This window comes from Talaromyces stipitatus, genomic scaffold (assembly GCF_000003125.1).
Source record: "Talaromyces stipitatus ATCC 10500 scf_1105507295555 genomic scaffold, whole genome shotgun sequence".
Taxonomy (NCBI): domain Eukaryota; kingdom Fungi; phylum Ascomycota; class Eurotiomycetes; order Eurotiales; family Trichocomaceae; genus Talaromyces; species Talaromyces stipitatus.
Window position 1 is genome coordinate 3,756,571 of NW_002990116.1, and position 14,449 is coordinate 3,771,019.

The 14,449-nt window shown below is 44.9% G+C and overlaps 4 protein-coding genes and 1 pseudogene across 4 annotated transcripts; 3 read left to right on the plus strand and 2 right to left on the minus strand.

Moving 5' to 3' along the window:
- Positions 1-10: 10 nt before the first annotated feature.
- TSTA_124770 (MFS glucose transporter, putative) lies at positions 11-1,997 on the minus strand (the record flags this gene model as incomplete). Its single annotated transcript, XM_002482705.1, has 7 exons — positions 11-400; positions 466-756; positions 829-1,355; positions 1,454-1,640; positions 1,718-1,793; positions 1,853-1,904; positions 1,973-1,997. The coding sequence occupies 7 exons, from the start codon at positions 1,995-1,997 to the stop codon at positions 11-13; spliced, it is 1,548 nt and encodes a 515-aa protein (XP_002482750.1).
- Positions 1,998-6,183: 4,186 nt separating this feature from the next.
- TSTA_124780 (4-hydroxyphenylpyruvate dioxygenase, putative) lies at positions 6,184-6,567 on the plus strand (the record flags this gene model as incomplete). The annotated part of the gene is made up of 2 exons (XM_002482706.1): positions 6,184-6,361; positions 6,395-6,567. The coding sequence occupies 2 exons, from the start codon at positions 6,184-6,186 to the stop codon at positions 6,565-6,567; spliced, it is 351 nt and encodes a 116-aa protein (XP_002482751.1).
- A 290-nt stretch (positions 6,568-6,857) lies between these two features.
- Positions 6,858-8,051, plus strand: TSTA_124790 (annotated as a pseudogene).
- Positions 8,052-8,992: 941 nt separating this feature from the next.
- On the plus strand, positions 8,993-10,766 carry TSTA_124800 (succinate semialdehyde dehydrogenase, putative; the record flags this gene model as incomplete). Its single annotated transcript, XM_002482707.1, has 6 exons — positions 8,993-9,265; positions 9,332-9,456; positions 9,511-9,536; positions 9,592-9,649; positions 9,717-10,095; positions 10,152-10,766. 6 exons carry the CDS (start codon positions 8,993-8,995, stop codon positions 10,764-10,766), a joined length of 1,476 nt encoding a protein of 491 aa, XP_002482752.1.
- Positions 10,767-12,252: 1,486 nt separating this feature from the next.
- Positions 12,253-14,191, minus strand: TSTA_124810 (GABA permease, putative; the record flags this gene model as incomplete). Its single annotated transcript, XM_002482708.1, has 6 exons — positions 12,253-13,083; positions 13,144-13,544; positions 13,598-13,680; positions 13,728-13,817; positions 13,939-14,009; positions 14,063-14,191. The coding sequence occupies 6 exons, from the start codon at positions 14,189-14,191 to the stop codon at positions 12,253-12,255; spliced, it is 1,605 nt and encodes a 534-aa protein (XP_002482753.1).
- Positions 14,192-14,449: the final 258 nt, after the last annotated feature.

The following is a 14,449-nucleotide window of genomic DNA, read 5'->3' on the forward strand; positions in this document are numbered from 1 at the left end:
ATTGGCAACCTCAAACATTTTCATGATGACTTGCGGTATCGGCAAAGTCCTTACGCTCTCCTTCAACCTTCTGCTCCCTATGTTGTTGAATCTCTTCTTCAAACAAATCTTTGACTTGAGCGGTACGCCAGGGTTTCACATCCGTGTCGAAGACGAGGTCGATTTCCTCAAGCGACCTGCGTGCCGTCTCAGAATAGGTAAAAAAGATCTGAAAGGTCATTACGAAACAGAACACTCCAAATATGATGTACGTCTTCCATTGGATATTTGTAAAAGCAGGAGCCACGAAATACGCGATGGCGAAATTGAAGATCCAATTTGTTGCTGCAGATATGCCAACTCCTTTTGCGCGATATTTGAGCGGGAAGACTTCCGAGACGTAAATCCATGCACCCGGTGCCTTTAAATATTAGCAAAAGTGGGAAAGTTCTGATATAGTAAGCCAAAGAGTTCAAGATGACATACCCAGGTCAAACCGTAGAAACCGACGAAAATATAGGAGCAGGCAATGACGCCTTTTGCAGGAGCACCGAAGATTGACCATCGCAGATTACTGTTCCCATTGACTTCGTCGACGTAATGGCCGTAATTTGCCATGAGTCCTGCAATGGCAAAGTGACACGCCATGCACACAATTGAGCCCACAAGGAGCAATGGGCGACGGCCTATTCGGTCCACACGTGGTAGCATAATGCCGGTAGTCACCAGGAAAATAACATATTGTATAGCGGAAGAGTATAAAGTTGTGTTTCCACTCTGGGAATCATGTTATATTAGTCCACTTCGTCCCCAGGAGGGTAAAATTAAACGAGATCGAGAAGGACAAACCATTCCAGCCATCTGAAAGATATAGACGACATAGTACATGGCCACATTGCCTCCAAGTAACTGCTGCCACATCTGCACAGTCATTCCACACATAGTTCGTTTCCAAATTCGAGGACCAAATAGAGAAAGGAAGGATACATCATGCGCCTCATGAGCAATTCGAGCCGCTTCTCGCACTTCCTCAAATTCTACTTGAACGACAGGATCATTGCGGTTACCATTAGCATGAAGTGCCGCTAGGGTACCGAGGCATTCTTCCCATCTCTCCTTTGAACCCAGCCAACGCGGCGATTCTGGGAAGAAGAAGAGTGACACAAGCAGGATAAGACCAGGGACGCCTTGAATTCCCCAAGCGATTCGGAAAGCGGCAGGTCCAGAGACGCTCACAGAACAGCCATATGCAATTAAATACATGATAAGTATACCCCATTCAATTGCCCATTGCTGCATTCCGACGATCCGGCCTCTGATGCGAGCTGGGGCGAGTTCCGCAAGATAGACACATACTTGTGACGAAGTGATGCCAACTATATAAAGAAAAGAAGAATTAATACTTGTCCGATATTTTCATCTTCTAACCTTGGAAGATTGCATTTGTTGATAATCGAAGTCAGTGGAAACTTACCCGCAAGACCGCTCACAACTCGACCAACAACCAGGTGAGCCACATTCTGAGCACTGCACTGAATTGCTGCTCCAATAACCCATATGCATGCAGCTAGCATAAGAGCAAGACGCCGACCCAGATAATCAGAAATGATACCGGCGGCGATAGCACCACCAAATGAGCCGGCGGACATGGAAGCCGTGATCTATAGTGTATCAGTATGGTCGTCATTGCATAAATACGCAGTGCGCCATGAGATAGGTGTTTGTGGCATTAACGTACCCCTCCTTGCAGATTCGAGTCTGGACTGTGGAAATAATCAAGATATTGCGGAGTGGCAATCCATGCGCTCATGGAACTCCATGAATTGTCAATCGCAAATAAACCTTACCAAGCTATCTATATATCGTAACATACCTAACATCGAACCCAAAAAGGGCACCACCAATGGTACCAAACGCCGCTAGGACTGGTAGCCATCCGAAAGTCAGTGAAACAAGACTTTTGAAGTCTCAAGGAGCATAGATGCTTGCTCACCGTAAATATTTGTAATTCTATACATCCTGGCTTCTTAAACAAAAACTTCCGGATTAGCTCGATATAGGACTGTCAATAGCTATGGAGCTACGGCGTCGGGAAGGCGGGGGGGGGCTTGCACGAATGATCATACTACTGGGGCAACGACCTAAGTGTAGATTGGAGGCGTCCATAGAAAGACGCCGTTTATATAGTTTATCTGAACAATATCTGTAAACTACAGCAAAAGCATCTTGACTTGATAGACCTCCTGGCTTGCGTCATCTGCTCTATCCCGTATCTTTTCTCCGTTTCCCCAGTCTTTCAATTTCACCAATTCTCAAACAAAACCTGGAGAATCTTCCAACGAGATAGCTGAACCTCTATTCTACCCACACACAGACTGACATTAGCGTGGTTTCATTGGCGTTAATAGCACTTGGAGTTTCCACTCGAATTTAGGCAAAATCGGTTAAATTATGGTTAATTCTCCAAGTGTCCCTGGCCTATCATCCAATTCTCGAAATGATCGACGCGGGGCTCCGCAGGACGACTGTACCGAAACTAGTGAGGGATGGATACATATCAATCCACCATATTTCTATGATATCATTGATGCCTTTGTCGAGGCGAAAGGAGCGTGCTGTACCTACCAATATGCCGTCACGGTTAAAAGTCTATACTATGTACCGAGTGCTGCCGAAGAAGTCGGCCAGACGGACGGAATGTGAGTACTCCTTGTCGGCTCGACAGACCCATCTCGCTGTCTTACGGCCACCGGCCACCTCGTCAATTGCTTCGTCTGATAGCACGATAAAGTTGATTCGTCATCTTGACTGCATCTGATTGATTACAGCTAATTGATTTACCCAGCCAAAGGGCCGTAATTTCATTGCATCACGACATTGTCGATTGGGTTATGTGTACACGCTATCATCAAGTCCCGCGCAATGGGGGCGTAATGTACTTCCCTAAATTTGCGATCACGTGCATCAAATGGATACGAGCCACTACCAGCTAATCACAATCAATGTCATTTATATTCACTTAAAATACATCGTCGCCGGATGCCAGTACCTACCCCAAGTCCGTGGTATGCTTCGCATATTGCCACGTTGCTCAACTTCCTCCACCAAGATACGATTTGTCTGGTTAGAACCTATAAATCTCTCTACGAACTTCTCATTTTCCTTTGCCAGTTGGTCTTCAAAGACAATTATAGTATTCTGTATCAATTTTCTAAATTCTGCAACCTAGGTTTCCATTAATATGGACTCCTGCTCATCATCTTTATCTCCATCCTGCTCAGACTCACTCTCTGAGGAGTTAAATAGGGTCTCTTTTGCGTCGTCTGCTTGCAGTCTATTACCTCCATGCAATCCTTGGGTATCAATCTCGACTCTCAGTGAATATTCAAGTCATAGAGTTAATTGTGGATCTTTCCAAAGAGGATGAACTCTCTGACGACTCACAGTTTCAAAGAATTCTGGAGTAGATGACTCAAAACAATGTACAATGTATTTGCAAATAAGAAAGCGACTATGTAGGAAGGATTTGCAGGCACAAACCTAGTTGACCAGAATGGTATAGTATTCCTTTAGCTTGTCTGAATGAACTGCTTTATGTCCTTCCTTTTTCTATTGCTTCTTGGATGCTTCTCTCCAACAAGCCTTGAATATGCGAAATTGACCATTAGAAATGGCTTTTATTCGATAAACACCATCAGATAGTGTTGGTTTAACTACGGTCCGTATCACGAAGCATAGACGGTAGTAAGGCGCGAACACGAAGCGGCCTAATGAGCCTGACAATATGAAAATATCTTGATTCCTAATATTGTGACTTCTTCCTAAGAACGAGGGGGAACGGGGGGATAGCTAGTTAGATATACACGCGGCACGCACGTGCCACGTGAGACTAAGTAGTCCGGTGCCGAAACGCGTAGGGTTTGATATTCACGTTCCGACAGATAGAACTCGAGATGTCAATTTCCATACCACCAGGTCCACACATGGCCAATTTAATCTGTGGAGATAATCATGCTTGAGTGTTCGCTAATGCCACTCAATTATCATTGTTGTCTTTAACGCTAGGATCTCGGAAGGCTCAGCAGCTCGTGCCTACAGCTTCCACTATTCCAGACAGTACCAGTTGGCATACAGATAAGCCCACAATCAGTAGTACCCATGAGTCTTACACTATATGTACATCTCCACTGCACATTCGCGATGTAAATCTTTTAAGGATTTATAGGTGCCATTGGGGTCAGGTATAAGTGGATGGAGGTTAAAATGTCAGCAGAAAATATCAAGTACAGTATCACGCTCCTTCTTGCTTGCTAGTTCTACTCTCCCCATCTCTTTGATTTTTTCATCTTTTGAGGGGCATTGATAATTGCCGAATCTATGGCTTACTGGGCAGCATATAGGCAAGAAGCCCTAGCAGATCTCTAAATCTGTAATCAATTTCTGAGCTTCCTCAGCTTATAGTGGTTTTGCGTGTTGGTATTTTTGGACGAATTCAGCTTTGTGCTTACTACGCGTTTTATGTGCCAGTAGCAAAGTTGAACTTTGATACCAGGCCATACCGCGGTGACTGCTGCAAGCTCTACCTAGTACTTATCAGTGGTAACAAATCTTGGATTGAACCCAAAACCTTTTACTTGTTCGAGGAATTGTTGAATATTATATGTTATTGTTCCTGGATTGAGCACCTGTCGACAATACTTTCCACGCTTTTGCTAACCATACCCGGGCACATGTGAGCACTACTTCTCATCCCGTGTTCTCATCGATGATTCCTAGGATTACGAGCGCGTATTGACTACATAATATCTAGTTGCCGACTTATTGCCCTTGAGGAAGGTAGGGGATGAAGATTGATCTTTCAACACGTATCTTTACGGGCTTTACTATATCGGAGCCGCTCAATGAATGGGTAGTGACAAGTCTCCGAAAAAAGAGAACAGCTACTTAGACACCACGCCAATGATAGTACAATAACGAGAGTGTGGTTTAAGTAGAACTACTGGGATTTATGTAGAAGGTCCCTCGTAGAGAGCGAGACCGGGTATATTCCAGATCAAGCGGCGCTTCACGCTATTCTGCATTATCTAGTGCCAACCAAGCAACAGGTGCCTACTGTCTTGGTAGACTACGTGCCAGACGAATTTCCTTTAGACTCTTGGGGGAGTGGGAAATGATCAGATAATTCAAAGGACAGGGAGACTAAACATTTCGCAACCTAGGAATGGTTTGTAAGAAATTGATCATTCAAAGGAAATATACCCCGAAGTTTAGGTTTCCGAAGAACCATCGATCTCCGATATCTTGATGTGACGCTCGGCAATAAGTACCGTGTAAGTTATCCAACGTAAATACCGCGTAAATACGGCATACGTACATACACCTAACTAAACTACCATGGTCATTGAGGTTATGCACGGGCCGCAAGCTCCGTCCCACATGGCCCCACTAGGTAATCATGACCCTGTTGTACGAAGGACCTCTGTGCTATTTTCACTCTTTTCACTTCTTAGTTTTTGAATCGAGGAACAAACCATTAAGTAATGGGCACAAATAACGTACGTTAGAACTCCGAACTCTCCAAACATACCCGGTCGTCGAACAAAGATCGGAATAATATGCAAGCCTCCTTGCCCTGTTCTCCGGCACTCTGGATGTTATTAATCGGCATGCAGCGAGATAGTCTGAAAGCAACAGTAGCCCACTAATCTCAGGGTTCAGTGTAGCAAGAGAATCAGTTGCGCTTGAATCTAGCTCGTGCTATCTGATAAGTTGGATTGAAGTTGCGACATCCAACGCTTTTCGTGATGAAAAGCTTATATCAATGCCATAAATGAGATTTGGTAAAAGAAGAAATCTCAGATGTACAAGCCGTCTGCTGATTATTTCCTCACTTACTAGGGTTCTGTTGAATACATTCAACTAGTCGGATCATTTTCCATGCTGAGACATGAGGCATGTTTAGTTTGGGAAAGATTTAAACTGGTAGATTACCCAACCGGTCAAATTTCCAGCGGCAGGATGAAAGTCCTTGGGCTGACGGGTTTCGAATTCAGAGGGTCAACCCCGAACTAGTAATCACCAACTAGTATTGACAAGTAGTCCAAGTTGATACGATGCGGGAGGGTCACTTCTGAAGAAAATTCATTAGTATTCCAGCAACATATTACGAAAACCTTTCAACCCGGACGGTTGGAGAACTCCGGTATGACCGTTGAGCAAGACATGCAAAACCTGCAACAATCAAGCATTCTTGTTGATTTTGATGAAGGGGGATACCTGTTTCAATTACTCACCAAGCCATTGCTGGACAAACCAACAGTTTTTCTAAAAGCAATCCAGAGACACGATTTCGCTGGGTTTGGTGCTGGAAACGTGAAAGATTGTCTGAAGCCGTTCAGATAGAATCTGGACCCAGACATTGTTGGCAGCTCGATAGTAACAAGAGACGATGAGAGAGGGCAGGGAGATCGTGATCCAATGACACGAGTTAATGAGCCGGTCGATCTGGCTAAGGCGTTGTGCCATAGCTGTTGGCCGTTTCAGGACTTTCTGTTCGTGATTTTTGGGAGAAGCATATTTTTAATATAAGGAAATTAGAGTACCAGAGGGATTATTGAGCTGACTTTCGCAGTCGTACAAGCGCCAAACATGGCTTCGGTATAAATCCGGTAGTGCTGAAGTAACCAGTAAGAGCCCTCGTCTATTGAAGACTACTGTATGGATTTGTATCCTATTCTCCGTAACCAGTTGGATCATAGGTAGGTCCTTATCATGCTTGGGTCCCGCCTGCAAGGATTTCCTACCGTGTCCCCATCGTTGTACAACACCATCCCTCTGCCTCGCCCTCATCCGGCCCTCCGGACACGGAAACAACCTAAACAATAGATGCCAAAAACCAACATGAGCAACACAAGCGGCTTTCGCGAGAGGATGTTAGGCTTCATTCGAATGATACTGATTGTTGGATTATAGTCAATGGAAAAGTATGGGATGTAACAAATTATCTATTCAATCACCCAGGCGGGGCAAAAAGTAACACCTTGCCATGTAAATTATGATAATCCGTAGTGATCTATAGCAAAAAATCCTACAAGTTATTCTTAGGCATGCAGGGAAAGACGCATCTCGAACATACAACGAGATCTATGACCGCGACCTCCTTGTACGAACCCTGTCACCAACATGTTTCCAAGGTAGAATCATCGACAAAAATGTCTCAAATATTACAATATGTGCCCCTGGAACCCACAAACAAAGATTCGAAATATGGCAACCAAATCCCTCTACTTTCAAGTATATTGGGCATACACGGCTTTGAGGCAGTGGCCAAAATGCACCTCTAGAAAAAGCGTGGGGATACCATTAGTCTGCAGTTGCGGATCTCATTTCCGAACGAGCAAACCAGTCATTATAGGACAAGATTAGGTTCTGCCCACACATCCTGAAAAAGTGACAGATCAAGTTATTTACGGCGCTACCACGTCATTGCTGTTTATGTTGCACCAGCTGTGATGGTATAGTTGGCACATGATAAAGGATAAATATCTATTTCAACATTCCAATAGCATATGCAAAGAACGGGTTTGCGCAATGTGTATAGTAAACTTCTGTTTTTATCCTTCCCAAATAGTTACAGCCTTCGCTTGCAGAACAGGAGAACCTTTATCCCGGGGTGTAGAGGGTTATATGAGCTCCATAGTTTCTAATCAAGTCATATTTATTGGAATCAAAGATATTGGATCACTAGCTCTTCTGAACAGCTGGTCTACCTTACTATCTGCGTAGTAAGCTAGGCGAACCGACAACCTCATCAGCAATTAAAGTCAACTAGACCTTGCAAGTCATATCTACCTGTCATGAAACAGATATGTATAAATGCATCATATCAACTAGAAGATATTGTCCGCGCAGCACCGCCAGGGAACCATTTTTCTTTCAAGTATACGTCAACAAGGAGCGTTCAACAACCGAGGCTTTAGTCATAAGAGTTTGGGGCATAGGGATACCGTACGTGTCTCATTCTCAACTGTAGACACACATGTTCTAGGGAAGAGAGACGCAGATGAGAAGTAAAAATTATGATGATTGGCGCCGAAGGCAGTTGTGGGAGTGTGAACCACAAAATCTTACCTGCAAGTGAATTAAAAGTTAGTCCCAGACATAGTCACCTTTTTTAGACAGGACTTTCACAACGTCTATTTATCACCGATTTATCGATTTATCAACGATGAGAGATAAAAAAGGGTTAGGGCTGTGAGTCCATGGCAGGATAGGGGGTCGCCGGGGTTAGAGATGTGGGACCAGCCCTAACATGCAAACGATCAAAAGACTCTCACAAGCTTTCTTTCAAGAATTTATCCAACAATTTAATCGACCTATGCCATACGTACTCTCTGTATCGCTTAATATAGATGGCACAAACGCGTAACAGGTACGGTGTACACTTTCAAGGTTCGTTGTATTTCTTCATTAGGTCTAATATCTCAACAGCCCTATATAAATCCGCGTCGTTTCGTCATTCAAGGCAAACGAGTCGGAGTTACGCCCACCAAAAAGCCCTGCTGGCAGATTTCTGTCTATCCCTATGTTGAAACATGCCGTATCGTGGTTACAATTGATATAGATGAATTCTTACCTTTGAAACATGGTGCAATATGCTATTCTGACCTAAGAATATGGTACGGATTTCCGGTGGTGGGGCGTAATGTCCTGCGTAATGTCCCCTTAACGTTAAAGAGCAAGCCCCGCAAGTACATAGGTAGCCATTTTGTATGGGATTTACCTAGGTACGAGGTAAAAGATGTACCGTACCAGCTACCGATGAGCAATGTTACGAAATTGAATAGCTGAATGGTCGTAGTTATATATTGATATAACTCCCCTGACCTATGTGTAAGGTACAGTGTGGCTTTATCCAACAGCCAGGGATTCTCAAGGTAGTTGGTATCTAGAATCCTTGATTACCTACTTGTTTTTCTTCCAAGGTTACCTAGATAATACAACCTATGTCATCATGGACACCGGCAGTATCGTCTCCGAGCTTCGCCAGACCTTCGAAAGCGGCAAAACTCGTCCTATTGCTTATCGCAAAGAGCAGCTGCGGAATTTGTGGCATCTTGTTGTTGTAAGGCCGTTCAAACTCAAGCATACGAAGGCTGTTTACTCACCAATTTTGCGTTACTATCCAAAGGATAATCGGGATCGATTTGCGGAAGCTATTTTCAAGGATGTCGGGAAGCCGCCTGTTCAAGTCGAAGCCTTTGAGGTTCTGACCGTTGCGAATGATGTCAGTCTCGCTATCCAATTATTTCAACCCTGAGAGTGCTAACTGCCTGTGTTCAATGTTACCCAGATAGTTCATATGTTGCAAAATCTTGACGACTGGCTTAAAGATGAGTCGGTCGAGACCCTGCCTTCTTTCGAGAATTGGTCTCCAATCATTCGAAAACGGCCAAAGGGGGTCGTTCTCATTCTTGGGTAAGTTGTGTCCTGAGATCAAGTCATAGTGATATGCTAAGAGGCTACTAATAGAACCTGGAATTACCCTTTGACATTGAGTAAGTTATAAACGCAGCTTCGTACAGTTATGAATATCAAACTGAGTAATTATAGCGCTTCTCCCGTTCTCCGGACTCATTGCTGCTGGAAATGCCGGTATCCTACGTCCTAGGTAAGCCATCCGACGTTCAATATAGGCGAGAGGTCTTAAAACCTTGACTGACCTGACTCAAATGTAGTGAATTCGCTCCTCATACCGGTGATCTTATTGCAGAACTATTCCCCAACTATCTGGACCCGAGCAGCTTCCGTTGCGTCCTCGGAGGTAGGGAAGCCGCCGAGAGTCTGCTAAAACACCCGTACGGACATATTCTCTTCACCGGTGGACTCACAGTCGGCAAGGAAGTCATGAAAGCAGCTGCTCAAAATATCACACCGGTCACATTGGAGCTTGGTGGCAGGAATGCCGCCATTGTGTCGAATAAGGCCAATGTCCGTATGGCAGCGAAAAGGATTCTTTGGGCGAAAGCTGCTGCTGCTGGTCAGACCTGCTTTGCGCCCAATGTTGCTATTGTGCATGACGCTGTGTATGATGAGTTTTTAGACGCGCTTAAAGATGTACGTACAATTCCTTTTCAAACCGGTGGCTTGTTACAAGGGCTGATTCGTATCAGTACTATGCCGAATTTTACAAGGGAAAGCCAAAACATGCCGCAGTCGGCAACATCGTGAATGCCAATGAATTTTCACGAGCGCGGTCATTATTCACGTCGACAAAAGGGAAAGTTCTTCTTGGTGGGACACTCGACGAAAAGACTAGATTCATTGAGCCCACAATTGTCACGGATGTCAACGAAGACGACGCCATTTTGCAAAGCGAGATGTTCGGACCCATCCTCCCAATCCTCCGTGCCACTGACATCATACATGCCCAGGCTCTCGTCAGGTCGATCGCTCCTGAATCTCTGGGTCTATACATCTTCACCGAAGATATGGAAGAAGCAAACAGCGTCGTCAACACCCTCCCCAACGGATCCGCTTGTATCAATGATTTGATGGGTCAAGTTGCACCGCCGAGTATGCCTTTCGGTGGGTTTGGTAAGAGTGGATTTGGCTCGTATCGTGGTAAAGCCAGTATCGATACCTTCTCACATAAGCAATCTATAGTGTCTGTGCCAACGGTTCCGGAGTTTGAACAGATGTTGGAATGGAGGTATCCATATGCTGATCAGGCGAAGACTGTAGAGTATATTCGGGCTAATATGTTGGCTCCTCTTCCTCCTCAATAAGCAATTAGCTAGGTGTTTCCTGTAGGCAGACATGGAGGCTGGCAAATTTTATATCAATTGATACATTATGAATCTGATGAATGGCCTAGAACATCGGCCGAGAACGTGATAACCTGTATAACGCGTATTCGGGAGCTTAGAGATCAACAAGATCCAAAGGAGAGAGAGAGATCTAAACGTTAACACTAGCTGATCGATGTTTCAAGTAAGAATGGGTGTATACTGACTTATCGAGGCATACGGCCTTCAAAAGCCTAAAAGCCCACAGTTACTGCGTGCTGTAATTTGTCGACGATCTTGCTAGGAGGAAAATCTGTCATTAGTCGTAAATCATGCAACCAAATGAGCCAGCTAATAAAATTACACTGCATCCTGTGGTCAACGCCTTTGACGAGATGCTGCATTGGATTCATATCCTCAAGCCAGGGGGCAAAAGTCTGCTGCAGATATGGAAGACTGTAAAATAGAACATGAAGATACCCGGGGATCTGGCTCGAAACCTATAGTGATAGTAAGTACGCATAGTTCTGACAGGTCAGACCATCGTGAAGTGGACCTGTGTTGTTTGTGATAGACTTAGTTTTGTAGGAATTTCTGAAAGCTCAAACTTGACCGTCTTCTCTTCATTTTGTAACCCAAACTGTTTGGAACATCGTTACCGCGCCCGCCCATCCCAGTAATGCAAATTCCCAGGCGCTATGGGGGGGGGGGAGGGGAGGAGAGGGAGGCAAAATTGAAACGTTCAGGTTCAAGCCGGTTAGAGATAACATCGAGATCTGGGTGGTTTACGTAAATAGAAGGATGGATGTCTGTGTATGAGGTTGGAATGGAATGGAATGACAGGTAGGAAGTCCATCCATGGATGCAAACAGAGAATTGGATATTGAAGCCAAGAGACATGGTAACACAGATAGTTCACTTCTAATCAGACGCGAAGCCATTATACTTAAATGAACAAGAACTTTGTAGCATAATCGGAAGTCCAAACCAATCGAGCCACCATCTGCTCAAAGATGGGTTTCACAAACCTACGAGTGTCAGTATCACGAGACTCGTTCCAGGCGTCTCAGATTTACAATCCTATAGTAATCGGTCTCCGAGATGAAGATATAATGTCATTCAGCTAGTACTTCCAACTGCTTGAACGTCGACTACGATGACATCTCTACTCGAACTCTGACAGAGAATGCACCCGATATCACTGAAAAGCTGTCGACTCAGTCATCGCGGAGGAACTAGCTTGTGGCGGTCGTTATGCATCAGTTGGTGCAAAATGATCCATGTACTGTTACATCTTGGATCATTGATTACATTAAAGGGAAGAGGAAGATAAGTAATCAAGCCAAATCTATATTTTAATTTTCTAAAACCGCTGTAGCATGTTCAAAGTGACAGTTCTTGATGTAGCCCAGCTAATGATTTGAGTATCACTCCCTTTTTCATACAGAGAATGCCGATGTGTCATAACAAAAAGCGATGGGAAGTTTCAAATCTCCACGATAGGCCCCTCATAAACATGCCTTGCTCTGAAGAAATAATACAACAGACTCAGAGTCATCGTCCCAACAGTCCCGACAGCACTATAATTCATCGTCGACACAGTGACCTCTGCTGTTGGTGGCCAAAAGCTGAAAAACACCGTGATCAACATATAGACAATGGCAAACACATTAACAGCAATGCCAACGATACCCTTGAGATGGAATGGACCCCATACAAGCTTTGCACCTGCCGTGTTCACGATCTGCTCATCATCGGCCGGCGAGGCAACACTGCTGGTCTCGGTTAGTGTGATGATGCCACCGGTGCAGCGACGGTAGAGTAACAGAATGCAACAGACCATGTACGACAGATACAGGCCTGATGTAGACATGGAGGTGAGATCATTGAATGCGACAGGAGAGCCGAGCGGGATCAACCCTAATAATGTTGAGACTGTAGCTGTAAAAATAACCGCGTTGACGGGGACCCCGGCCTGTGGTGATACCTGGCTCCAGAGACGCCATCCTGGAACGCCTCTGTCGCGCGCAAATGCCCAGAACATGCGTGAAGCAGTGGCCAACATGCCGGTAGTAGCACAGATAGCCATGACACCCACGATAGCAGACATTGCCGTGGCGCCGGCAACTGAACCTGTGCCTTGGAGAAAGATTGCCATAAATGGGTAGCCTGTTGGAGAATTGAGGTCATCTTGGAGATTTCCAAGACAAAAGAGAGAAGCGATAAGCATGGCGAAGCCGAGAACGCCGTTGATAACGACGCTGAACATGATGGAAATGGGAACGATCTTTGGTGCGTTTTGAGTCTCTTCTGCCATCTACGCCAATATTAGGTTAGCTCTCATACTGTCATCCAACGTATATTCGAGGCGACTTACGTGTACCGCGGCATCACCTCCAGCAAATGCAAACACAACCCCAATGAGCCCAACAAAGAAAGAAAGCCCCTGAGTATCCCATCCACCTTCATTGAACCAAGTCGCAAAGACATCTTTGGCACTGCCATGGTCGGACATATATACCAATGGGATAAGAACTGCAAAAAACCCAATGATATGCAGAACCAGAATCAGGCCTTCAAATTTTGGTAGAAGAGTTGCTCCGCCCACAGTATTGATGACGAGTCCGAATGCCACCACAGACCAATAAAGGAGTGTTGAATGCCAGGGATGAGGTACGTAGGATGGATTTGATAATGCGATGAGACCTTGTATGGTAGTTCCGCTGAGATAGCAGGCTGTCGCGAAAGTGGCCTGCCAGCCGACGACCGTGAGCCAACCTGTTCGAGTCAATCACTGTACATTGCTATACGAAGCTGGGATTATATCTGACCAGTAACGTAGCTTGAGAATTTCATTGTCCTTGAAGAAGCGAGCATGGAACACCAATGATATTGACCACCGGAAGTTGGAGCCCTATATTATCAGCTTGGTAGCACTCGTGATGTACTCGAACAACCTACATGGAAACCATCTCAGAAAGCATCGCAAATATCGCCGCGGTTCCTGCCCAGACGAAGATATACCCATAGACTGTACCCGCAGGACCGCCACTGGCAATCGTTAGTCTATCTCAGAACATCCCTGAATATTGTCACGTACTTTTGAAGCGGCTGCAAAAACGTTCTAAGAATCCATTAGTTGAAGATCAACAATGCCATTGACCTAACATACGTGAAAAGGCCCTCCCAAGTAATCAAAATGGTCGTACTAAAACCTAGAACAGCCATAAAACCGAAATTGCGCTTTTGCGAATTAGCCAGAAATTTTGGGAGTGCTACTAACAATAATAGCATACCTTCAACACGCTTCGCTTGCCCAGACGTGCCAAACCGGCCTCATCACGCTGTTGTTTACTGGAGAAATGAGCCTCTGCTTCTCTCGAAGCCAGAAGACTATTCATTTTCAGAGACTCGCTCTGCGCCATGACGTGCCGAATTCAATATGAGTACTGAAGACAAAAAGACAAAAAGCTGAAGAAAAAAAGAGAAGTCTAGAAATTGAGAGATAAATAAGAAGTTACACGAGAGACAAATAAGGGGAGGCCAAAAGGTGCAACGTGCAACACCAAGAGCGTTGCAACAGGTGGAGTTACAAACAGCCAACTCTAGAAGAGCGGCCGTAGAGTAAGTGTTTTGCATGTGTTATTTCCATAATGACAAAAATCCTAGTCAATATCCTCTTC